Genomic DNA, 27,301 nt, shown 5'->3' with positions numbered 1-27,301 from the left:
AAACCACAGCGCACAGACGTCTGTGTCCACAGCTCGTCCAGATCTGTGGTGTGACGTATGTTTCCCTAGTGCCAACGGACAGGAACAGCCTGGCAATGGTGCCCGTCTTGTGCCAGTCTGGCTCGCATGCCATCTGTGTGTCTGTAGCTCAATTACGTCTCGGTCTGAGTGTTGAATGAGCTCGAAATAATCCCCAAAAACACATTTACCCCACACTGTTCCTGCAGAAGATCATTTTACAGTCTTTCCTTTTGTCTTGTTGTCTAGTAAAACATCGGAGCAATGTCTTGCATTCGCTCTATCGCACCGTTGTCACGAAAAGAGCCGGAAGGCAAAGCTCTCGATCTACCGGTCAATTTTTGTTCCTACCCTCACCTATGGCCATGAAGGCGGGGTCATGACCGAAAGAACTAGGTCACGAGTACAAGCGGCCGAAATGGGCTTCCTCAGAAGGGTGGCGGGCTTCTCCCTTAGAGATAGGGTGAGGAGCTCAGTCATCCGTGAGGAGCTCGGAGTAGAGCCGCTGCTCCTTTGCGTCGAAAGGAGTCAGTTGAGGTGGTTTGGGCATCTGGTAAGGATGCCCCCTGGCCGCCTCCCTAGGGAGGTGTTTCAGGCACGTCCAGCTGGGAGGAGGCCTCGGGGAAGACCCAGGACTAGGTGGAGAGATTACATCTCCACACTGGCCTGGGAACGCCTCGGGGTCCCCCAGTCAGAGCTGGTTAATGTGGCTCGGGATAGGGAAGTTTGGCGCCCCCTGCTGAAGCAGCTGCCCCCGCGACCCGACTTCGGATAAGCGGTTGAAGATGGATGATGGATATTTAAAAACGTTACAATTAGTCAGGAGGCTCCGCTCTGTTTGGTGTTTTCTGTCATGACATCATAATGACTAGCTGTATGTTGTTACATCAAACACTTCCAACAGCAGAACCAGATTACACGTATTCAATTATCCAATCAAATGATTTAAATGTCAATTGAACCAATCCTTGTGACGGGCCAATCACAGACCGGGTGATATAAAAGGAGCTCATGAGCATCTGTCATTTGCATTGTTTATCACAATGTTCTAGAATGTGTAAACGGCTGAGCTCAACGTCTCATTGGCTCACACAAAGCCTCAACACAATTCTGACCTGTTGTCCTAAGCCGACTGCACAACGCACACAAAGAGGCTCATTTATGCCTCAACTGTATCCGTTTTCACTTAAAGTAGCGATCTGCCTCGCACTCAACTCCCACCCCACGTCTCAATGAAAATCTGGGTCGACTCATTGTGCAACAACACGGAGAAAAAAGCATCATTGTTGGCCGTCGTTCTCTCAGTTACACACTTCAAAATGCACGCTGAGTTTCCCCCCACGGCCGGACGGTGTTCACATGAGGGAACCTGATGGTCAATATGTTTGTACATTTAAATAAAGTAGACATTTTTATTAGTGGGGTTTGCTAATGCAGTCATCATCAGTTCTGCTAGTAGACAGTTAATGATAGTAGCATAAAACTTCACAAAATGAGCCTGTGGTGCTGTTTAACCCTTTAAGCTCGGTGTCATGCCATGTGTTATACGTCATTGGAAAGATCTCAAAGAGTAAAATACAACCAGACTATTTCTTTTGCTCACAGACAAACATATAGCAAGTAACAGCTAAATATATGTCTTTGACCTACATGTACATGTAGCAGGTGTTGCTTATAAGCTGCGTTTTCGCTTATAACTTCACGAAACCTAAACGGAACATAAAACATCACATATGATTATTTAGAGTCAGTGATTATCTTTCAATCGAGTCCACACACAAGATAATCAGATGTATAGATCATTAGATAATCCACATGAAGCACAATGTTACATATGACCACCAGGAGATGGCGCCAAATACACGACACAGACTCAATGATGCCTCAAATGACACAGAATGAAACTCATTCTGTGAAATCTCATGACTAAAATCATGTCTGCATGCTATGCAAACCTTTAGTCATTGTTGTGTTTGCATGTGTAATTAGTTCTTATGTACAATTATTATCTTTTATTTGTTTGGAGATGTTTTTGGACACTATGTCAATTATATTTGTAATGTTGGAACTTTTGATCGCTTTGTCGCATCGACACAAAGTTTTCCTCAGATACAGTCGACATGATTGGGACCTTATTTACTTATTTATAACTAGCCTTAATCTTTAAAAACACCTTCAGCGCTTAAAGGGTTAAACTAGACTGGACAATTGTTGTGGTAACATGATGAAACAAAGCAAACTGTGATTGGTCGTTTAGGTCTCTGACAGACCATTTATATCTAATCCGGCGATTGTCGGCGACGTTGCCGCTCGCAAAACTAATCAGCCAAACAGGAAAATGTATCGGGCGACGCCGATAACTTAAAAATACTAAATATTGGCCGATATCTGGGCTTTGCCGATATATCGGTCAGCCACTGGTAGAGGTTACAAAAATAACATTAAAATATTATTTGACAATATCTGGGATGGTTCAATTTATTATTAAATGTGCGAGTTCCCCCAGTAAATATCGCTGAATTTTGTGCACTTCATCCATAAATGTTATTTTATAGAACGTCACCGTGTCTTGAAAACTCGAGTCGGCTTGGTGACCCCTAAGAGCGCTCTGGTTGGGGTCATGACCCCGTGCTTTAAGGGATGTGATGCCATTGTGATGGTTCGTTCATATGTTGACTGGTCACTCAAACTGAGCTGAAGTCATGTGAAACACTGTCACTCACATTCTTTCATCATGCCGATGTCCACGCAGCGTTTCAGACGACACGCCTGACAGTGACGCCGGTTGTCTTTGGTGATGGTGCAGTTTCCGTTGAACGGGCAGGTAAAGCTCGCCTTACGCTTCATACTGCGCCTGGCAGAGAGAGAGAGAGAGAGAGAGAGAGAGAGTTTACATTATACATAAATGCGTTCATCGTACATTTTACAAAAATCATACAACATTTTCATTTAAAAGCCACAATGTAATTCAATAATTAATTTCAGTTATTATAATAAATCACCATGACTACCTCTTCCTGAACAAATTATTCATACGAGTCCGTTCTTTTGAATCAACAACGCAAAATATACAGCAGGGCCTGTGTAGTCCGATTCCTGAATAAATGACTCTTATGAATCGGTTCTTTTGAATCTACAGCGCGAAACATACAGCGCGGCCTGTGTAGTCTGATTCTTGAACATATGATTCATACGAGTCGGTTCTTTTGAATCCACAGCGAGAAACATTCAGCGTGGCCTGTGTAGTCTGATTCCCGAACAAATGATTCATACGAGTCAGTTCTTTTGAATCAACAGCGAGAAACATACAGCGCGGCCTGTGTAGTCCGATTCCCGAACATATGATTCATATGAGTCAGTTCTTTTGAATCCACAGCGAGAAACATACAGCACGGCCTGTGTAGTCTGATTCTTGAACATATGATTCATACGAGTCGGTTCTTTTGAATCTACAGCACAAAACATACAGCACGGCCTGTGTAGTCTGATTCATGAACATCTGATTCATATGAGTCGGTTCTTTTGAATCAACAGCGCGAGACATGCAGCGCGGCCTGTGTAGTCCGATTCATGAACATCTGATTCATATGAGTCGGTTCTTTTGAATCAACAGCGCGAGACATGCAGCGCGGCCTGTGTAGTCCGATTCCCGAACTTATGATTCATATGAGTCAGTTCTTTTGAATCAACAGCACGAAACATACAGCGTGTGTAGTCTGATTCCCGAACAAATGATTCATATGAGTCAGTTCTTTTGAATCTACAGCGAGAAACATACAGCGCGGCCTGTGTAGTCCGATTCATGAACAAATAATTCATATGAGTCAGTTCTTTTGAATCCACAGCGAGAAACATACAGCGCGGCCTGTGTAGTCCGATTCATGAACAAATGATTCATATGAGTCAGTTCTTTTGAATCAACAGTGCGAAACATACAGCCTGTGTAGTCCGATTCATGAACAAATTATTCATATGAGTCAGTTCTTTTGAATCAACAGCGCGAAACATACAGCGTGTGTAGTCTGATTCCCAAACAAATGACTCTTGTGAGTTGGTTCTTTTGAAACATACAGCGTGACTAGTGTAGTCCGATTCCCAAACAAATGACTCTTATGAGCTGGAGTTTTGAATGTATTTTGCATACTGACGCTTGTAAAACTTAAATCAGAGTAATAACTGGATGGTGGTTGATATGACAACATGTAGTTTAAGATAAACAAACATTTCTTTATATTTTTTCTTTAAAAGAACTAAAAGAATCATTAATGGAAGAAGAGACGATATGAGGAATCGAAACCCACACCTATAAAAATAACAAAACACTCACAAAATAGATGGGACGATCATCTACACACACATACAGCAGCTCTGTGTACAGTAAACATCTCACTATCATCTGTAAACAAACCTATCGAACAGAGCAAACAAGCGTTCGTTTAACACTGATAACGATTACAGATTTGGTTCTTGATGGACTCCGATCAAATACGTCACACTAATGACACCGAGCGTTTCATTTCACTAACAGGTGAGTTTGAGGATCATCAGTGTGTGTTTTGGCAAATATCAGACGAGCCTTAATGTTCTTCTGGGCTAGCGGTGGTTCTCGCCACTCTTCCATGGATGGCATTTTTGCCCGGTGTCTTTCTGATAGCGGGGTCATGAACAGTGACCTTTAGTGACGCGAGAGACGCCTGCGGTTCCTTGGATGTTGTCCTTGGCTTTTTGTGGCCTCCTGGATGAGTCATCGCTGCGCTCCTGGAGGAATTTTGGAAGGACGGCCACTTCTGGGACGGTTCACTACTGTGCTAACTGTTCTCCATTTGGAGATAATGACGCTCACTGTGGTTACCCAAATATACTTGAGACGAAATAGAAGAACGAACGATTGTGATGTAATTTAGAACAAGATCTGGCCAAGAAGACGTTAGACGTGTTTGTTTTCGGTGGTTTGTAACAGCTCGCCTGGGCGAACTTTTAGGAAAACGTCCGACTGCTCAACTCCCATTGGTTCACGTCATCGGTGACCTGGAGCTCCACCTAACTTGACGCCGACAGCTCATTCTGTTTATGACATGATTGGGAACAAAACAAAAGCAGTTTTTCAGAGCTGCCTTATATATACCCAGAGATATATCATGTAAAATCAGACAAAAGTACTTTTTCTGAAGGGCTCTGGGTAGCTCAGTGAGTATTGACGCTGACTATCACACCTGGAGTCGTGAGTTTGAATCCAGGGTGTGCTGAGTGACTCCAGCCAGGTCTCCTTAGCAACCAAATTGGCCCGGTTGCTAGGGAGGGGTCTGGGAATCTTAGCAAGTATTGACGCTGACTATCACACCTGGAGTCGGGTAGTTTGAATCCAGGGCGTGCTGAGTGACTCCAGCCAGGTCTCCTTAGCAACCAAATTGGCCCGGTTGCTAGGGAGGGGTCTGGGAATCTTAGCAAGTATTGACGCTGACTATCACACCTGGAGTCGGGTAGTTTGAATCCAGGGCGTGCTGAGTGACTCCAGCCAGGTCTCCTTAGCAACCAAATTGGCCCGGTTGCTAGGGAGGGATCTGGGAATCTTAGCAAGTATTGACGCTGACTATCACACCTGGAGTCGTGAGTTTGAATCCAGGGCGTGCTGAGTGACTCCAGCCAGGTCTCCTTAGCAACCAAACTGGCCCGGTTGCTAGGGAGGATCTGGTGTCTCAGCTAGTATTGACGCTGACTATCACACCTGGAGTCGTGAGTTTGAATCCAGGGCGTGCTGAGTGACTCCAGCCAGGTCTCCTTAGCAACCAAATTGGCCCGGTTGCTAGGGAGGGTAGAGTCACATGGGGTAACCTCCTCGTGGTGGTGATTAGTGGTTCTCTCAATGGGGCGTGTGGTGAGTTGTGTGTGGATCGTGGAGAGTAGCATGAGTCTCCACATGCTGTGAGTCTCCGCGGTGTCATGCACAACGAGTCACGTGATCAGATGCGCGGATTGACGTCTCAGAAGCGGATGCAACTGATACTTGTCCGCCACCACGAGGACCTACTAAGTAGCGGGAATTGGGCGTTCCAAATTGGGAGAAAAGGGGATTCAAAATGAATGTGTAGCCTATATTAATTATTTTGGCACTTTTGTTTAATCCTCTTGGAGCTGAATGTTAAGTCTCTTTTTTGGTCAGTTCTGAAAACATGCTTCTGTTTTTGCAATACAGTAAATAAACAGCACATTCCTGGTGTCTTCTCGTTGCCAACAACCCACTTCAGGCACTCAAAGAACTTATAATAAGTCTTACAGTCTGGATAATGCAGGCCAAAAGAGCCGCGTGAAGATGTTTCAAAAGTTCTCATTTTGTGCTGCATAGAAGAAAGTCGTCTAGGTTTGGGACAGCATGAAACAGTTCCATTAAGACAGGTTAGATGTGAAACTAAGCAGAAAAGCACGAGAATCTGCCATTTTTAAAACTCCACCCGCATGTTTCTGGAGGTCAGTTGCAGTCATGCATGAAGGAAAAACTTTATTTTATCTGCGTCAGTGTGAATCGAGCAGCATAGCCCTTTTCCAGTCTTACTCATTTTCAATGAAACTACTAATCTGCTCTCAGACCAGCAGATAAACTAAAACAAACTATAAAACCATTACGTTACATAAGCATCTGGCAGATATTTATCAGCACAGTTATAAAACAATAGTTCTAATGAATTACAGACATCAGCGTTCCTCTAGCGCGAGAAACCCTCTCCAGAATAGCAAACTCGTCTGCTCTGACGGTCTCGGATGAACGACTGACCTTTGGGTGGATTTACAGGACAAAATGAACAGCGTCCCAACCAGTTTCCAACGCCAACTCATTCTTCTCTCCTCGTTAAACGCAAAAAATATATATACATATGTGATGTTTCTATGTTTTCTTTCTTCTTTGAAACACAAATGAAGATGTTATACTGTGTTCTGGGACTGTCAAGCTAACAAAAATGGCTAAAAAAGTCAATTTGACTCTTGTGCTCCATTTCAAGTTTTCTGAAGTGATATGATTGTGATAACATTGTGTGAGGAACAGACCCAAAACTCTCTGTGTCTTGCAAATCTCATTCATGCATGCACATTTTCAAACTTGCTGCATCAAAACATGTTGAAAATTTGACGTCAATGAAACCAAAGTACATTGGGGGTTACTCCATGTCAAAATCAACCAAATGACAGAAACGTCCATGGCTGAAATTTTAGATTTTGTTCGTACTTTTTCTGAAGAAAGATAAACATAAATAATAATGAAAGCCAAAATATTAAATGCCACAAACCAATATTTACTGAGTAATCCATGATTTTGTAGCGGCGGGTAAAAATGACAATTTTCACCTATGAATTTGGAGCAAAACTACAGGTCCTAAAGAAACCCTTGGAAAGGTGTCAGCATCCTGACTTTATTTTTACAGAGAGATCAGTAGATCTATTTCTAATATCAGTTGACTTCAGCACCTCTTCTTGCATTATATGCCAATGGTGTGAGTCCAAAAATGGGAAAAAGCACTTTTTTGTGTCATTTTTCCAAAGTTTGAGTGTCTATAACTCCAGAAGTGTTAAAGATATCATAATATTCTTTTACATACTGGTCCACAAATAAATGACCTTTAAGTATCTTTATTTTTATGGCCCTACATGGTTAATTCCCAGAGATATGGGGCTCTCAATGTGGCTCCATGTGTAAATTGAACCCATTTTCAATGGTCGAAAACCAAATGTTGGTGCACATGGTGTGAAGCTAGTTTTTCTTGTCCACCAAAACTAAAGTCTGAAGTACAAATAGTGTTAAAAAACTAGAAATTTACCTTTATTTATTCATATAAAAACAATAAATGTCAAGATGTCCAAAAATACACCATTATTAATAAGCGCCACGTGTCACTACACATGTAATAATCAATGTATTCCTTTCACCAGTTAAAAAACAATATTCAAAAACACAGTTTTGAGCTGCCGACCTCTAGTCCAGTTGACATGGAATGACCCATTTGTTCTCATGTCTCGTAATTGAATTTGAAGATTCTTCAAAAACTGTCCTATTGTGTTCAAAGAAGAAATGAAAGTCATCCGAAAAGTCTTTTTTCATTTTTGGATGAACCGTTCCTTTACCCTGACTCCACACATGTGAGAAGTGTAATCCTGGTCTTTCAGCAGGCAGCTGTGCAGGTGAGATGTTTACCTGAAGAATCCCTTGCAGCCCTCACATGTCATGGCGTTGAAGTGGAATCCGGTGGCCTTGTCGCCACACACACCGCAGATCCGCGGCGCGTTCCGGTCAAACTCATCCTGACCCGTCGCAGACGTGCTTACGGCCATGGAATCCATCACTGTGAACACAGACGGTGAGAAACACGTCAAACTCACAAAAAATCAACACTTTTTCCACATTACGGTGTGTTCATGGTCTCGACACCCGATCTACTGATTGATTTCACATATGCAACACTGTCCTGATGAATCACCAACAAACACCAATCAGTGACTGAGTCAGTGAATCTATGCAGGAAACGGTTAGTATGATTTGATAAACACCTTAAAAAACATCAGTTATTACAAATGAATGATACAGAGAGAATAAGATGAATAGAAAACAAATAAATGAATAGAGCCTGAGAGAAACAGGAAATAGAATTTATCTTACATCCACAACAAGTTTGCCACCAACTCAAGCTTTTCCAAACCTAACCCATCCTATCCTTATTCCATCTATCCAGTTTTAACCAATCCTACCTGATCCCATTTCTATTCCTATCTGATCCTGTTACATTCAATTCTATCCTATTTCTATTCTATCATATTTGATCCAGTCCTATTCAAAGCCATTTCTATATGACCCTGTTGTATTCAGTTCTCTCCTATTTTCTATTCGATCCTAATTAATCAATTTCTATTCCTATCTGATCCTGTTACATTCAATTCTATCCTATTTCTATTCCATCATATTTGATCTAGTCCTATCCAAAGCTATTTCTAAATTATCCTGTTGAGGTCAGTTCTCTCCTATTTTCTATTTGATCCTAATTAATCCATTTCTATTCCTATCTGATCCTGTTACATTCAATTCTATCTTATTTCTATTCTATCATATTTGATCCAGTCCTATCAAAAGCTATTTCTATATGACCCTGTTGTATTCAGTTCTCTGCTATTTTCTATTCAATCTCAAATAATCAATTTCTATTCCTATCTGATCCTGTTACATGCAATTCTATACAATTTCTATTCTATCATATTTGATCCAGTCATATCTAAAGCTATTTCTATATGACCCTGTTGAATTCAGTTCTCTCCTATTTTCTATTCAATCCTAATTAATCCATTTGTATTCCTATCTGATCCTGTTACATTCAATTCTATCCTATTTCTATTCTATCATATTTGATCCAGTCCTATTCAAAGCTATTTCTATATGACCCTGTTGTATTCAGTTCTATCCTATTTTCTATTCAATGCTAATTAATCCATTTCTATTCCTATCTGATCCTGTTACATTCAATTCTATACAATTTATATTCTATAATATTTGATCCAGTCCTATCCAAAGCTATTTCTATATGACCCTGTTGTATTCAGTTCTCTACTAATTTCTATTCAATCCTAATTAATCCATTTCTATTCCTATCTGATCCTGTTACATTCAATTCTATCCTATTTCTATTCTATCATATTTGATCCAGTCCTATCCAAAGCTATTTCTATATGACCCTGTTGTATTCAGTTCTCTCCTATTTTCTATTCGATCCTAATTAATCCATTTCTATTCCTATCTGATCCTGTTACATTCAATTCTATCCTATTTCTATTCTATCATATTTGATCCAGTCCTATCCAAAGCTATTTCTATATGACCCTGTTGTATTCAGTTCTCTCCTATTTTCTATTCGATCCTAATTAATCCATTTCTATTCCTATCTGATCCTGTTACATTCAATTCTATCCTATTTCTATTCTATCATATTTGATCCAGTCCTATCCAAAGCTATTTCTATATGACCCTGTTGTATTCAGTTCTCTCCTATTTTCTATTCGATCCTAATTAATCCATTTCTATTCCTATCTGATCCTGTTACATTCAATTCTATCCTATTTCTATTCTATCATATTTGATCCAGTCCTATCCAAAGCTATTTCTATATGACCCTGTTGTATTCAGTTCTCTCCTATTTTCTATTCGATCCTAATTAATCCATTTCTATTCCTATCTGATCCTGTTACATTCAATTCTATCCTATTTCTATTCTATCATATTTGATCCAGTCCTATCCAAAGCTATTTCTATATGACCCTGTTGTATTCAGTTCTCTCCTATTTATATTTGATCATATCTGATCCAATCCCATCTATTCAATCATAATTCATACATTTCTATATGATCCTGTTACATTCAATTCTATCCTATTTTCTAATCTTTTCAATTTGATCCATTCCTTTCCAGTCCTATTTCAATCTGATCCTGTTATACTGATCTCTATCCTACTTCTATTTGATCATATCTGATCCAATCCCATCTTTCTATCTGATCCTTTTGTATTTAACTCTATCTGCTTTCTATACTACTAATTAATCCAAACCAATCCCATTTCTATCTGATCTTGTTGTATTCAATTCTATCCTATTCCATCTATTCCATTCAATTTGAATCAATCCTGTTTCTGTTATATTAAATTGTATCCTATTTCTATTTATTCCTATTTGATCCAATCCCAACGGACCCTTTTCCGGATCTGATACTGGTGTATTAAACTCTATCCTATTTTTATTCTATTCAATCCAATCCTATTCAATCCCCTTTCTATCTTATCCTGTTATTTTTAATCCTATACTATTTATTTTATATTCTATTTGATCCAATATAATCCAATCCCATTTCTATCTGATCCTGTTATATTCAACTCTATCCTATTTCTAATTTATCCTATTTGATCCAGTCCCATCTGATCCTATTTCCATCTGATCCTGTTATATTCTGATACATTCTATCCTATTTGATCCAATCTTATCGATTCCATTTCTATCCTATTTCTATTTGATCCTATTTGATCCAGTCCCATCTGATCCTATTTCTATCTCATCCTGTTATATTCAAGTCTCTATTATTTATATTCCATCCTATTTGATCCAATCTTATCCAATCCCATTTCCATCTGATCCTGTTGTAATTTGTTCCATCCTATTCAATCCCATTTCTATTTTAGCCAATCTTATCTGATCTCATTTCTATCCGATCCTGTTTTTTTCATTTTTTATTCAGTCCTGCACTAGCTATCCTATTTTTATCCTTTTTCCAGTCCTATACAATTCTATCTGATCCGGTTGTTTCTGATTATATCCAGTTCTATCCTATTTCTATTCAATTCAATTCTATTCTATTCTCAAATGTATCCAAAAACCTCTCACATTTTCTAATCTGTCCATCTGTCCACTGTTGTTCACACTCCTGTGTGTGTGTGTGTAGGAATAATGAATGTTGCAGTGAGTGAAGATACAATTACAGAACATCAGTGCATAATTAAATGAGGATTAACAGGTCAAAGGTCATAGAAAGTGAGAGATAAATATGGGAAAGGAAATATGAAGTGAGAAACAGTGCAGCTGTATAACAGCAATCATTTCAATATCATTTCCATGAACAGTGGCGTTGAAAGCATTAGTAGCAGCTACAGTAGTGTGTGTGTGTGTGTGTGTGTGTGTGTGTGTGTGTGTGTGTGTGTGTGTGTGTGAGTGTGTGTGTGTGTGTGTGTGTGTGTGTGTGAGTGAGTGAGTGAGTGATCTTACTGGCAGCAATCATCTTGTTTACCACACAGTGAGGACAGCAGACAGCAAACAGCGGGATAGATATAGCACTTGAACATACTAAATAACATGTACAAACCCACACATGCAATTCCGTGTGGTTAGTATGTACGCAGTGTGCATGTACATCAGTATACGTGTGTATTTATGGTTGAGAACAAGAGAACAAGCCAGTAGAAGCTATTGTTGTTCTTCAGATTCCTTTTTCTTCAGCAAACACAGCTGTCAACACATTCTACGAGAGCTTTGGAAAGCGGTCGTTGTGGGGGCTCGTCCAGGATTGTGCAGCTGCACTGTCAGTTCTACACCCATGAAACACTCTGGATAGGCCGGGTCACTCATTCGTAGAGTGTAATTGTGAGTTTGTTTTGATATTCAAGTTAAAGACGAAAGCAGACACTGAAAAAGCTATCAAGATTTATCACCACCTAGAAATGTTGCATTTCACCCTAAAAACCAAGTGAAAAAAATCATATGAAATTACATATTAAATGAAACAAATGTCTAATTTTTTATACTTTCATGACATTTAAGTACCCCCCCCACACCCATATTACTGTAACATAAAAAAACATGAACCCAGACTAAATATGTTTTATCAAAACAAATTAATGCCATTATTAAATATGTAATTAAATAATAAAAAATAAAATAAATTCACTAAATATTACAATGATATCTCTATTTTCAATTTAAAAAATAATAATGGCATTAATCTATTATTAAATACAAAATAATTAAGAAATAATAAAAAATATAAGATATAAAAATGCAATATATTAATACATTTACCTGAAGATTTAAACAATATTTTAATAATAATACAAATATATTATACTGCCATAATGACAATGGATTATTTTCACTTAACAGTGTGTGTTTGTGTGTGTCTCTCTCTGTGTGTGTGTTTGTGTGTGTCTCTGTCTGTGTGTGTTTGTGTGTGTCTCTCTCTGTGTGTGTGTTTGTGTGTGTCTCGGTCTGTGTGTGTTTGTGTGTGTCTCTCTCTGTGTGTGTGTTTGTGTGTGTCTCGGTCTGTGTGTGTTTGTGTGTGTCTCTGTGTGTGTGTGTGTGTGTGTCTCTCTCTGTGTGTGTTTGTGTGTGTCTGTGTGTGTGTGTGTGTCTCTCTCTGTGTGTGTGTCTGTGTCTCTGTGTGTGTGTGTGTGTGTGTGTTGTGTGTGTCTCTGTGTGTGTGTGTGTGTGTCTCTCTCTGTGTGTGTGTTTGTGTGTGTCTCTGTGTGTGTGTGTGTCTCTGTGTGTGTGTGTGTGTGTCTCTGTGTGTGTGTGTGTCTCTCTCTGTGCATGTGTTTGAGTGTGTGTGTGTGTCTCTGTGTGTATGTGTGTGTGTGTGTGTCTCTGTGTGTGTGTCTGTGTGTGTGTGTCTCTGTGTGTGTATGTGTGTCTGTGTGTGTCTCTGTGTGTGTGTGTGTGTGTGCGTGTGTGTGTGTGTGTATGTGTATGTGTGTCTCTGTGTGTGTGTGTGTGTGTGTCTCTCTCTGTGTGTGTGTGTGTGTGTGTGTGTGTCTTTGTGTGTGTGTGTATGTGTGTGTGTGTGTGTGTGTGTGTGTGTGTCTCTGTGTGGGTGTGTGTGTGTGTGTGTGTGTGTGTGTCTCTGTGTGTGTCTCTGTGTGTGTGTGTGTGTATATATATAAAATATGACCAGATCTGGATGTTCTGGCCAGATTTAGTGAGATTCACCACATTAGATTTGATCATTTCCTGTTAATTCGAATGTTAAGGAAGAATTGTGTAACAGTCACGAGATGAGAAAGCTGACTTTTGAAGAGTTGTTGTTCCGTCTTAAAGAGTTCATCACTAGATACTTTAATATTCTTTCAGAATAAACCAGATTACATTTTCCTGACCCAGAGAATGTTATTCGGAAGAGTTGGTCACACACAGCCAGTTTCAACTAGTTGTTTCTAAAAATGTGGACCGTGCAAAACACTGAAGTCTTCCAAGAGAGAATGGAAAGACTACGCCCGCCAGAGAACAAAACAGTTTATAAAACACAAATATTTCATCTGAAGAATGTTATGCAGCTAAGGAAATTACAAAGCATTAAAATAAGCTGATTTGTTTTTCTCCCTGAAGATTATTTTCAATTTTCCAGTACAAATGAGCTCTATTATGCTTTGCAAACCTTTAGCCATGTGAAATGAGCAACAACATCGCAGTAAATAACAGCAACTGGTCAACGTGACACACGGATCAGCACGGCCTCTTGTTCACCACAAACAGCGTTGGAGAGCATCTGTGTGTCCACACGACTGAACGTAAAGAATGAATGAGAGTCATGCTGAACTCAGAGGTCACATGAATTAAAAGGTACAGAGAGAAGTTCAATCAATGCTACATCGAGTGTTGACAATGTTTCGGTAGAAAAACAAGCAGTAAATGGAAACATGTGCCAACACAGATGGGATAAAACGAGTTACTGGCTCTGGAATCTGATTGGTTGAGCCACTTTTAAAGCTATTGTAAAGTAGCCAAAATATACTCAATTTATCAAAACTCAACAATAAGGCAGAAGTGACACAGTCCACGTAATTATCAGATTAAAAAAGAATCGATAGGCACATTTGTGACCAAACATGACTTGAATTCTACATTAATGCACCTACATTCAACTGCATGTAAAGTTCATATATTATTTGGCAGACAAAAGATTATTCGTGATTTATTAATGTGTTCTTTTTTAATATTAAGAGGCGGCAATTATCTTTCAATGGAGTCCACACACAAGATAATCAGATGTATAGATCATTAGATAATCCACATGAAGCACAATGTTACATATGACCACCAGGAGATGGCGCCAAATACACGACACAGACTCAATGATGACTCAAATGACACAGAATGAAACTCATTCTGTGAAATCTCATGACTAAAATCATGTCTGCATGCTATGCAAACCTTTAGTCATTGTTGTGTTTGCATGTGTAATTAGTTCTTATGTACAATTATTATCTTTTATTTGTTTGGAGATGTTTTTGGACACTATGATCAATTATATTTGTATCATCTGAAACGCAAATGATTCACGTGACTGTTGCGTGCGCCGTCTCTGCGCCCGAGTCAAGCACGCTGTCCGATACTTGTGCTCCAGAGGCAGGAGAGCGCAGAACGTGATCACTCGCGCTACTTAATCATTTTTGACAAAAGAAAACCCTAAATAGAGAAAGTCTCCACAGAATGGGACAACACACAATGAATATCCAGTTTTATAATGTGTAGTACAACGGAAAAAAGTGTGCAATATGCAACGGTTAACGTTTCAAAAACATTACGTTACATGGTTGTCACAGTGCTTCATTATGTTATATTTATGTTGGCTTGAGAAAGACTTCTGGTTTCATTCATTGGACTGGAGTATCACCTTGGTAAATGCCTAGCAACCAGATGAGGATACCCTAGCAACCAAGTAACATAATCATATATCTCTGCAACAGAACAACATAGAGACTTCTGGTTTCGTTCATTTGAATCCGGGTAGCAAGGAGCCTTTTGAGTAGCACCATGGAAACTGCCTAGCAATTAGTTGGGATTAACCTAGCAACCAAGTAACAAAAATCACATATATATACACCAGAACATCATAGAGACTTCTGGTTTTGTTCATTTGACTCCGGGTAGCAAGGAGACTTCTGAGTTTCACCTTGGTAAATGCCTAGCAAACAGATTGGGATAACCTAGCAACCAAGTAACAAATCACATATCTCTGCAACAGAACAACATAGAGACTTCTGGTTTCGTTCATTGGACTCAGGATCACAAGGAGCCTTTAGAGTAGCACCATGGTAACTTCCTAGCAACCAGATGGGGATACCCTAGCAACCAAGTAACAAATCACATATATCTGCACCAGAACAATGTAGAGACTTCTGGTTTCATTCATTGGACTCAGGGTCGCAAGGAGCCTTTTGATTAGCACCATGATAACTGCTTAGCAACCAGATGGGGATACCCTAGCAACCAAGTAACAAATCACATATATCTGCACCAGAACAATGTAGAGACTTCTGGTTTCGTTCACTGGACTCAGGGTAGCAAGGAGCCTTTTGAGTATCACCTTGGTAACTGCCTAGCAACCATACTGGGTTACCCTAGCACCAAGTAACAAATCACATATCTCTAAACCAGAACATATCTATTTATCTATCTCTCTATCTGATAGACTGAATGGTCTTATAATCTTTAAAGATTTAACTTTTAATTCTACTTAAACTTTTAACTACTTCAAACATAAAATCTTCAAATTTCAAGCTTTTACAACTACTTCAAACTTTCAGGCAAAGCTTTCTCAAGCCAACATCAAAATTTGTCTTGACAAACTTGTTTTCTAGTCAGTAATTGGCATTCAATAATTGTTTCAAAAACATCTTTTGGACGTTCAGCAGTTGAATAAAAAAAATAGTATGGCTGGGTAAAAATATAGATTTTCTGGTGCATCATGATCTTTATTTGGTTTTAAAATCCTTTTCATGCTTTTCATGCAGAGTTCAGAATGGCGCTCGATATTGGCGTTGACGCCCTGACATGAATCATGCACGCAGCTTCACGATTGCTGTAGCAAAGCGGATAGCCACAGACTACCGGCAGATTAATATTGTGGAGGATGAGAGTTTAAGAGTTTAAATGTCCATTGCAATGAAAATACAAGCTATTTGGAAAGTTGTTCTTTCAATTAGTCAAACTCCCACTTTGGGAGTCATTTAATGCTACTTGTATTGGTGGTATTTTAATGCATTTGTATCTTTATACTGTGGAAGTCTTTGCTTTGTAAAATGCTAATAAAGCATTATATGTTGACTCCAGTCAGGCTTCCTAAGCAACCAATTGTCCCGGTTGCTAGGGAGCGTAGAGTCACATGGGGTAACCTCCTCGTGGTCACTATAATGTGGTTCTCGCTCTCGATGGGGCGCGTGTTGAGTTGTGCGTGGATGCCGCGGAGAATAGCGTGAAGCCTCCACACGCGCTACGTCTCCATGGTAACGCGCAACAAGTCATGTGATAAGATGCGCGGATTGACGGGCTCAGATGCGGAGGCAACTAAGGTTTGTCCTCCGCCACCCAGATTTAGGCGAGTCACTACTCCACCATGAGGACTTTGGGAATTGGGCATTCCAAATAGGGAGAACCCCCGCCAAAAAAAATTAAATAAACATTATATATTGTTACATACTGTTTTGTTTTCTCTCCTAAGAAGGAAATAAATGCATTTTGACAGGAAAAGAAGAATATTTAGAATTAAATTACAGCACTTCAAAAATATGCGTTTAATCGTGATTAACTGCGAAAATCATGCGATTAATCGTGATTAAAATAAAATAAAATCAACTGACAGAACTAATATATATATGTTAATATGCGTCATTTCTTTCATATGTAAGCAAAATTTACATTTGAACTGAAATATACCCAAATACATTGGAAATGCAATCAAATGAAATACAAAAATCTGTATCGATACCCCGCCCTTACCCAGTCCTCTGAGATCTTCACATCAAATGCTGGTCAAATGCTACTGTCTGCCCCCCCATCTCAATTAATCTCTATGGTTACTCCCCCAAACTCTGGGACCATTAGCTATTCGATCCTTAAAACCAATTTTTTTATTTGGCTTTTGAAGCCTTAGAATGTCCAATGTATGTTAATTTTATGCTTTTTATACGTTTTCTATATTTCTTAACTATTTGTATAGCACTTTGGTCAACAGCTGTTGTTATTGTATTGCATTGTTAGCATGAGTATAGGAAAAGACTACTTCCGGTTAATTCGTCACACTGTAAATGGAAGGTCAAGTCGAGTACATTGCATTGCATTGTGGGACACACAGAGTTCTTTTCTGCACATATTGGCACTCAATCATTTGGGTCACTCGGGTATTCCATGCATACAGAATATTCACATACTATGCATATCAAACATACTGTATACAGAAAAACTAGTGTGAGTAGTGTGTTGCTATTCAAAACATACCATGTGTTTCTTCTGGAACGTTTCATGCTACACAGCAGTACAAAAATACACCGTCTTTGATCAGATATAAAACTGACTATTCCAGAAACGTCAGATGTTTAACGAAACGGTGAATTCAGGAAGAACAGCAGCTGCATCCTGGAGTAGAACGAGCAACAGGGTTTGGAGACCACCACGCCGTGTCTATTATTCGCCTTTATCGCTGTAACACGACTCCAGTTGAAAACAAGAGCTGAACTACACCATATTAATCTAAACTGACCTAAGATCAGATTTCACTGCTTCTAAACGTTGATCCAGAGTCTGCTGGAATTCCAAGAGGGAGGCGTCTCTCCCACGACACCAAAGACACTAAGCATTTTCCGTCAACACGACTTTACATTGAACACTCACCAATCGCAGTCCATGGAAGGAACAAAGCTGCGTCTCAGTTCGGGGAAGAAAAAAAAACAATGCTTTCCAAATGTTAGACTTGACCCAGATCTGCTCATCAGAGGCTCTGAACTTTAGACCTTGTTTTTAGCATTGGCTAGAAAAAGAACGGCCCGCTTGTAGTTGACACACTGACAAAACTGGGGCGGAGGGAACTGCTTGCGGCTTACAGTGGAATGGGGGGCCCTAAATCCCATCAGAGGGGCCCGTTTAGGGATGGAACGCCAGAGCTGAGCTGTGTCGAGTTGTACTGCTTGGATTCCCTAAGGCATTTGAACTTGACGTGTTCCACTAAACAGCAGTTTAGCACTCTAGAAAATGAGGAAATGATTGCGTATCGATTAGCATTTAAGGCGATAATGTGGACTGGATGAGTCAAGTATGCAGTTGACACTGATGCACATCTAAATGCATGCTTTTCATTTAGGTAAAGATAATCGTCTGTCTAACACAAAGTCCAAGTATGCAAAGTGAAGATTTGTAGCCATGACTGGTCAGTGCTCGTCTTTCTGTGGATCGCCAAAGGATAGTTTTTGAATGTTCTCTGTGTCCTATATCGTGCAAACATCAGTATCAGGTGATGAATATAATAATTGGACATTTTCTGATGGTTTAAAAACAGCCGATGATCAGGGACGATTGCTTCTTGTAGGACAACTAGCCTACAAGGAAGTAAACGCCTCTCGAGTGGAATTACATTGAATTGGGGGACAATGACAGCAAAGTTGCCATTTCTGAGCTTTGCGAGACAGGGGTGGGATGCTGGTAAAGGAGGGACATGGGGGGGCGATGAAGGGGTGGGGCTTGTTTTAGAAGGGTGGGTCTGGTGTGGGAGGGTCGTCAAACAAACAGAAAATCTCTCGGATGTCTTCAGAATGATCAACAGGGCCGGAACATGATGAAATGAGGTCCAGCTCTCCGCAAAGCTTTTCAACACCAATCACAGATGGGTGTTTGTTTCCTGGGGAGGTGTGTTAACTAACACACACACACACACACACACACACACAGCATCAATTGCAACATTACTGGAGCAGATGTTCAGCAGGCTATGAAAACTGATTTACAAGAAAACATCCACAAAGACCAGCTTTATGCACAGCCAACAATCTGCCGCAGTTAGGCTAATGGTTTCACCAAACACCCTTCAAGACAAATGTCTGGTAGCGAGACCATTCGACTGTGTGTGTGTATAATTCAACTTTAAGGCGATACAGAAGTGTGGTACACCATGTGATCCTCACCCAGGTGAGAGGACTAAGTGTACAGGTAAAAGATGCACAGGCCAACAAAATAAAAACAGCCGTGCGCGGTCAGGTGATGATATCTGCATACTGTGCATACTGGACAACCGAAGTACACTTTGGCCTTAAGAGACATATAGAAAGGCCCCCAAAAGTATTTTGACACTTAAGTGGCACCCTCGTAACTGTCGTTACAGAGGCAATGATGTGCAGTGATGCATCGTTCACAATAAGACAAGCAATGTGAAATAATAAAGTAAATATGCTTGAATTTCATGTCACTTTCATTGAGGGTTCTGGGTACCTCAGCTAAAATTGACGCTGACTATCACACCTGGAGTCGTGAGTTTGAATCCAGGGCGTGCTGAGTGACTCCAGCCAGGTCTCCTTAGCAACCAAATTGGCCCGGTTGCTAGGGAGGATCTGGTGTCTCAGCTAGTATTGACGCTGACTATCACACCTGGAGTCGTGAGTTTGAATCCAGGGCGTGCTGAGTGACTCCAGTCAGGTCTCCTTAGCAACCAAATTATCCCGGTTGCTAGGGAGGATCTGGTATCTCAGCTAGTATTGACGCTGACTATCACACCTGGAGTCGTGAGTTTGAATCCAGGGTGTGCTGAGTGACTCCAGCCAGGTCTCCTTAGCAACCAAATTGGCCCGGTTGCTAGGGAGGGTGGAGTCACATGGGGTAACCTCCTCGTGGTCGCTATAATGTGGTTCTCACTCTCAGTGGGGCGTGTGCTGAGTGACTTCAGCCAGGTCTCCTTAGCAACCAAATTGGCCCGGTTGCTATGGAGGGTGGAGTCACATGGGGTAACCTCCTCGTGGTCGCTATAATGTGGTTCTCGCTCTCGGCGGGGCGCGTGGTGACTTGTGCGTGGATGCCGCGGAGAATAGCGTGAAGCCTCCACACGAGCTACGTCTCCATGGTAACGTGCTCAACAAGTCACGTGATAAGATGCACGAATGGACGGTGTCAGACGTGGAGGCAACTGAGATTCGTCCTCCGCCACCTGGATTGAGGCGAGTCACTACGCCAGCACGAGGACGCATTGGGAATTCCAAATTGGGGGAAAAAAGGAGCAATATGTATCATTGACATCAAGCATTTAAAATGAGTACTGCAGTCCAAATTGAAAATATCGGAGAGAGTTGTATCCCACCTCACGCGGGTTGTCAGGTTGAGGGCACGCAACAGGAACGAGGAAACTGACAGTGTTAAGCGCATTACACTGTATGTTGTTCAGCTAATGTGTACGTTTGCAATGTTTTTATTGTTTGCCAATTATAAACCAGCTCATGTGGATTATTTATAACTCTGTCAATGTTAGCTAGATGTATTGCTAGCTTCAGTGGCTGCAGCATGCAGTTTGCCCGCTAACTTCTTTAAAATCCAGCAACCCGGGGTGTCGAAATACTATTGGGAAATGGGCCGTGGGGTGGGATCACACAGGCCAAAACACAAACAGAAATTCTGTCCTGGAACGGACATTTCAAAGTAGAATATTCTGGCTGCTGAACTGTTTTCGGGAAAAGCCAGTATTTGAACTTAGCATGTTTGTCCTAAAGACCTAAAGACAACACACACTGCACGCCATCCATCTGCATCAGAGTGCTCAAGCCATCCGATGCTCAGCGTGTTCACCTGCACGGATTACATTTAGTGTTACTGCTGCTCAATCCACTAACATGTTACTGCATGTGTTTCTGCAGCCGTGGGCGGGACGTCTGGCATACCGTGTTCGTGACTAGTTTCCTTAATACTGCATTCCAGTCTTCAAAGGGCACTAGGACACCCACAAAGTTAAACGGTTTAGCTAATTCGGAGTCTAACATGGCTGAGACTAGAGAACAAACAAGTATGACTCTCCTATAGACTCTCCGCATTACGACCAGGATGTACAGCGTGGAGGGGAACCAGGACTGCTGGGATTCATTACAAGTGTGAGAGAACCGGAGAAAGATTCATTCACACTCGGTCGGAGCCGCAAGCTGTTTCACTCTTGTTTGAACTGCAAACAACACAGGCCATATTTTCCAGAGTATTCAGACCGCCAGTGGGGAATTTCACCCAATTACTGACGTCTCTCTGCCGACCTCTTCAAGACCCCCAGATCAATTACACTTTTTTCCGATTCTTCATTACCTTCTGAAGTTACTCTCTTCTTTATCTCTCTCCCTCACAGACACACACACACTTTCCTGGAAGTTTCTCCATTTTGTTTCTGGTTTTTCTGCCAGTAACGGTGTGTGAGATTGTGTGTGTGTGTGTGTGAGAGAGCATGTGTGAGTGTGTGAGCATGTGTGTGTGTGAGTGTGTGTGTGTGTGTGAGAGCATGTGTGTGAGAGCATGTGTGTGTGTGTGTGTGTGTGTGTGTGTGTGAGAGCATGTGTGTGAGAGCATGTGTGAGTGTGTGTGTGTGTGAGAGCATGTGTGTGAAAGCATGTGTGAGTGTGTGTACGTGTGAGAGCATGTGTGTGAGAGCATGTGTGTGAGAGCATGTGTGAGTGTGTGTATGTGTGTGAGAGCATGTGTGAGTGTGTGAGCATGTGTGTGTGTGAGTGTGTGTGTGAGAGCATGTGTGTGTGTGTGAGCTTGTGTGTGTGAGTGTGTGTGTGAGTGTGTGTGTGTGTGTGAGAGCATGTGTGAGTGTGTGAGCATGTGTGTGTGTGAGTGTGTGTGTGAGAGCACGTGTGTGTGTGTGAGCTTGTGTGTGTGAGTGTGTGTGTGGGTGAGAGCATGTATGTGTGTGTGTGTGTGTGTGTATGTATGTGTTTGAGTGTGTGTGTGTGTGTGTATGTATGTGTTTGAGTGTGTGTGTGTGTGTGTGTGAGTGTGTGTGTATGCATGTGTTTGAGTGTGTGAGTGAGTGAGTGAGTGTGTGTGTGTGTGTGTGTGTGTGTGTGTGTGTATGTGTATGAGTAAGTGTGTGTGTGTGTATGTGTATGAGTAAGTGTGTGTGTGTGTGTATGTGTGTGAGTAAGTGTGTGTGTGTGTGTGTATGTGTATGAGTAAGTGTGTGTGTGTGTGTGTTTGTGTGCTGTGTGTGTGTGTGTGTGTGTGTGTGTGTGTGTGTGTGTGTGTCACTGCATTTCCTGGTAATAGTTGTTATTCCACAGGTCGTTATAAGGTAATGGTTCACCTAAAGAAAGTGTTCATCACGGTCACCTCTACAGAACACACTTCACAATTCAGAAACACAAAATGAAATGCATTTACTTACCTAACCCAGGGTGGCGTTCAAAGGATGCCAGGGGGCGCTGAGAGAAAATGAGTAGAGAGGGGATCATTAGGTTACAAATGGGGGGCGTTTATCAATCATAATAATCAAATCTATTGTCAAGTTCCTCTTTGCATTAAAATGTCTAGAATCGATTTGTCTAACGATTATTAGAATGATTATTGCACCGATTAATCATTAGCTCTTAACCGATTATTCAGCTAGTACCCCGACGTCTTCTGCTGTGTAGCTGCTAAAGTAAATTTACATTGTTTTAAAGTAGTTTTAGATACTTATATGGGAAAACAAGCCAAAACAAAAACAAATCAAAAACGTATTTTGTTTCTGTGTATAATGGGCGTAGACTCTCACCTTTCTGTTCCCTTCAATCCATCTTTAACTCTCTTATTAATAACGCTGCATATTGACAATTTTCTTCACGATAAGAAGCACACAGTAACTCGTATTACGATTCAATTAGTCGTGAGCAATCACGTTATAATCTAGCTGCTCGAGGGACGAGCGTCCCGTGACAGAGTGCGCCTCAGCCGGGTGCAGTTTCAATACACATAGAAGAGGCACTGACCGCACAGAGAAATGCCAGTTTCAGAATTTGTAGTTATTTACATATACATATTTGTTTTATCTTTAATAAAGCTATAATGCATTAAAGATGGACGGAACGCCCCGCCACATTCTCGGGGAACAGAAGGGGTCTCCCCGCCCATGGCAGTGGTTTTCCCGCTCCAGGTGGTCGACCGGGAGTCCCTCCCTGCTCGCGGTCGGCAGTCCTCTCTTAACCCCGCTGCGTTTAGTGGCTGGTAGGGGTCTACTCCGCCCTTGGCAGTGGCCCTGACCTCTCTAGGTGGTCGGCTAGGAGCCCCTTCTCCCCTCGCGGTCGGCGGCCATCCAACCGCTCTCAGGCGGCCGGCTCCTCCGTCCCCCTCCGTCCCTCCTTTCCAATGGCTGCTCCGTTGGGAAGGAGGAGGCAAGAACCGGCTCGACAATATAAATCATATTTATATTGTAATCATAAATCAAACACATACAGGTCAGCTGCCCGTAATTGCTCTCTCTCTGTCGCACCACCGTCCGCAGGCGGCCTTTATCCCTCTCGGAGGCTTGATTAGCCTGAAAAGAGGCAGGGTGTGTAGAATCACAACCCCACCCCGCCCTCCGCCCTGTCACAGTTTTATTTTTGTTGGTACAACAAAGTCTCCACTTTCAACTTAAGTCACATAATTGGGGTGGGGTGGGGAGGGGGCGTTCATCAGAAAAAGGTTGAAAACCACTGTTCTAAAGGAATGATTCTTATTAAAAATAAAAATGAATAATGGCTGTAAAGTCCATTTGAATTGTGGATTTGAGCAATACTCACTCTGTTATGCTGAACACAACTGGCAATACAAACAACTCTCAGATCCCAAACAGACCATGAAAACTGGCAGAGAAACATTTGTAAAGTGTGTATAAACAACTGGACAAATATTCTCACCGGGGGCAAATTCTGCACACCAACATCAGTTCATGCAAGTTGCTGTTTTGCATGACGCGATGCAAACCTCAACTGCATCTTTTGCTTTTTCAAGCACCAGGAAGACTTTGCTTTGCATGACCAAGTCAACATGACTCAACTGAAAGGGCCAAAACAGATCTGCCCCACTTTAACGTTTCCTTCTGCACCGTTGCATAACAGCGGATCGACTGGCAGCTGAGCCTTTAAATTATTCACTCGTAATATCCAAGACCCCAAACAACCCCTGCACGTACAGCAGCCCACTGTGTTTGGTCTAGAAGGAGAGGAACTTCAAAAATCAATGCTACCGGAAAAGACCCGGTTACACTTTGTAATAACATCTGATTCAGGTGATCCGATACCAAGTGGACAAATGAGCTTGTAATAATAATATGCACCTCAAATGCATTTCTTTGGACAGATTGTGAGGGATTTCGAGGGGAGGGTCTCTGATTTTATGACTACACGGGGCTCCAGACTAAAAAAATTGCTTGGGAGCCATTGGCTCCTTAACTGAAGCATGAATGGCTGTTTTTAGTCACCAAATCATATAATTGCTCGATTTAGATTGTTGTTCAAAGTAGTGCGGGACTTTTAATTTGAAAGAATCCTGAAACACACATGGGACTCTTATTTTGAAATGTGGTGAACACACCGACGGCTGATTCGCTGAGAATGCTAACCTGAGCACCCTCAGTTCTTTTCGGGTGACTCATGAAAAAGAGCCAGTTCAAAAGAGTCATTTGCTCATCGCAACAGAATGGGTGAAAAGCGGCGTGAGACACTGATGTTGTGAGCTCTAAAGATGTGTTCAATAACTCACAACATGATATCTGACGAAACCGCAAATGAGCGCACACAACCCGACTGTCGCCAGTGGCGTCTAGATTTTAAAATATTGTCACAATTGATAATTTGCTCACATTTGATAGTAATTATAATCAGTCCAAACACATGTAAAGAGAATACCAAATTAGCCACATCTGACCGAATAGATCTTTGGATGCAGTTGACAGGGTTTTATTTTTCAGTCAAATTTCAAATGTTCCATTGAACAATTCCGATTGTATAAAATTAAAGGTGTCCCTAACAACGGAAATTGATGAAATTTGGCATGTGACCTCAGAACGTTCTGTTGTCCATGTGTACAGAATTTTGTAAAGTTTGAATATTGCACTTACAAGATACAGGCCAATTAGTCATTATGGGCCACACACAACAGCATTTTAGCTTAAATTTGGAAAGACTTGGCGAATTAAATTAGGGCTGTCGGGATTACTCAATTCAATTCGATTACTTGATAAAAATTTTAAAATCCTCCAGATGTTGACTATCACACCTGGAGTCACAAGTTTGAATCCAGGGCATGCTGAGTGACTCCAGTCAGGTCTCCTTAGCAATCAAATTGTCCTGGTTGCTAGGGAGGGTAGAGTCACATGGGGTAACCTCCTTGTGGTCGCTATAATGTGGTTCTCGCTCTCGGTGGGGCGTGTGGTGAGTGACTCCAGTCAGGTCTCCTTAGCAACCAAATTGTCCTGGTTGCTAGGGAGGGTAGAGTCACATGGGGTAACCTCCTCGTGGTCGCTATAATGTGGTTCTCGCTCTCGGTGGGGCATGTGGTGAGTTGTGCATGGATGCCGCGGAGAATAGCGTGAAGCCTCCACACACGCTACGTCTCCATGGTAGCACACTCAACGAGTCACGTGGTAAGATGTGCGGATTGGCGGTCTCATACGCGGAGGCAACTGAGATTCATTCTCCGCCTCCCGGATTGAGGCGAGTCACTACGCCACCACGAGGACTTGGAGCGTATTGGGAATTGGGAATTCCAAATTGGCGACAAAAAGGGGAGAAAATAAAAAAAAATAATGAACTAAGTTAAATTCCTCGATTACAAAATTGCCGAATTGACAGATCGAAATGAATGCGGAAGTGGTCCACAAACTGTTTAACGTGAATATAACTCATCCTCAAACAAGATTGGTGGCCAGACATTGTTTCTGACAAGATCAAATATGTCTGTTGGCTTTAGATATTGATTGCACAATTGTTTTGTTGTTGTTGTTCAATCGAGGAGTACATCAAAACTCAGGCTAACGAATGCATTTTAGCCAAACGTGACTTTACCTCGACAACTTTATGCAATTGTTGAGTTATTTAATATATCAAAATAATCGATAGTGACAGCCCTAAATAAAAATTATTTTGATAATTTGTCATGAATGATGTATATCATATGCTGAGCAGTTCATACAAACAGCCTTGTAGGAGTTTGAAAAAGTAGGGTTTTTTAGAAAGAAATGTATGCGGGAATCGAATTCAGTCTGAGGGTCTGTGCGAATCGGACAAATGGCATAGGAGGTCTTCTAAAAAGTAGGTTTTCCCAAAAATTCCAAATGGCGGAACATTTTTATAGACTGAAATTAAATCAGAGATATACAGTAAATGGGATCGGAGAAAAAAAGAGCTTTGATTTTAGCCCTTAGGGTTAAAAGTGCTTACTATAGCGCCATCTAGAGTCGAATGGTGTGCATATGTACGCCTAAATAGTGGTGCATTAACACTTCAAGTCTATTTTAGTTTTTACACAGATTGCTACCACTTTGTGTAAATGAGGAATTGTCAGATCAAACTAGAGTTAAGTATGGAGTGCCGCAGGGATCAGTTTTAGGGCCTCTTATTTTCTTTTATTATCAGGAACTGTGGAATTAGTGTTCACTGTTTTGCCGATGACACCCAACGAAATGTCCCAATTCTCCAAGTTAGCGAAGTGTATCAATGATATCAAAGATTGAATGGCTAGAAATGTTCTTCTTCTCAATTCCGACAAAACAGCAGTACTAATTATTGGCCCAAAAAGTCCAATATTTTGAATCATCGGCTTTTTTGGCCCAGTTTTTATGTTCACTTTGAACGTAACGACTGTGTTTACATTAATACCTCAACATGACGGGTATTTGCATTGAATTTTAAACAGTACTTTACCTTTTATGCGCTCAACCGCATTAATGCAACGCCACGAAAATCAGATTTTTCTTTATTTTATTTTGTTACTTATCCCTACATTTCTGCCCACCTCTAAATGTGGTTTG

General features: G+C 41.2%; 1 protein-coding gene across 6 annotated transcripts in view; it reads right to left on the bottom strand.

Moving 5' to 3' along the window:
- Nucleotides 1–27,301, bottom strand: part of LOC127618530 (vitamin D3 receptor A) — a 71,631-nt gene that overhangs the window by 21,533 nt on the left and 22,797 nt on the right. For 2 of the 6 annotated variants that reach the window (XM_052091029.1, XM_052091032.1), the window contains 3 exons: nucleotides 22,697–22,733; nucleotides 8,201–8,348; nucleotides 2,742–2,872 (listed from right to left, as the gene is read on the bottom strand). In XM_052091029.1, coding sequence (XP_051946989.1) covers nucleotides 2,742–2,872; nucleotides 8,201–8,348; nucleotides 22,697–22,733 — 316 coding nt within the window. Of the gene's footprint in view, nucleotides 1–2,741; nucleotides 2,873–8,200; nucleotides 8,349–17,796; nucleotides 18,180–22,696; nucleotides 25,966–27,301 lie in introns of those variants that run through there. The other 4 variants (XM_052091030.1, XM_052091033.1, XM_052091028.1 and 1 more) reach the window with 3 other exon arrangements.

This window comes from Xyrauchen texanus, chromosome 25 (assembly GCF_025860055.1).
Source record: "Xyrauchen texanus isolate HMW12.3.18 chromosome 25, RBS_HiC_50CHRs, whole genome shotgun sequence".
NCBI lineage: Eukaryota > Metazoa > Chordata > Actinopteri > Cypriniformes > Catostomidae > Xyrauchen > Xyrauchen texanus.
Note: the sequence above shows the minus strand (reverse complement) of the source record. Positions and strands in the feature narration are given on the sequence as shown.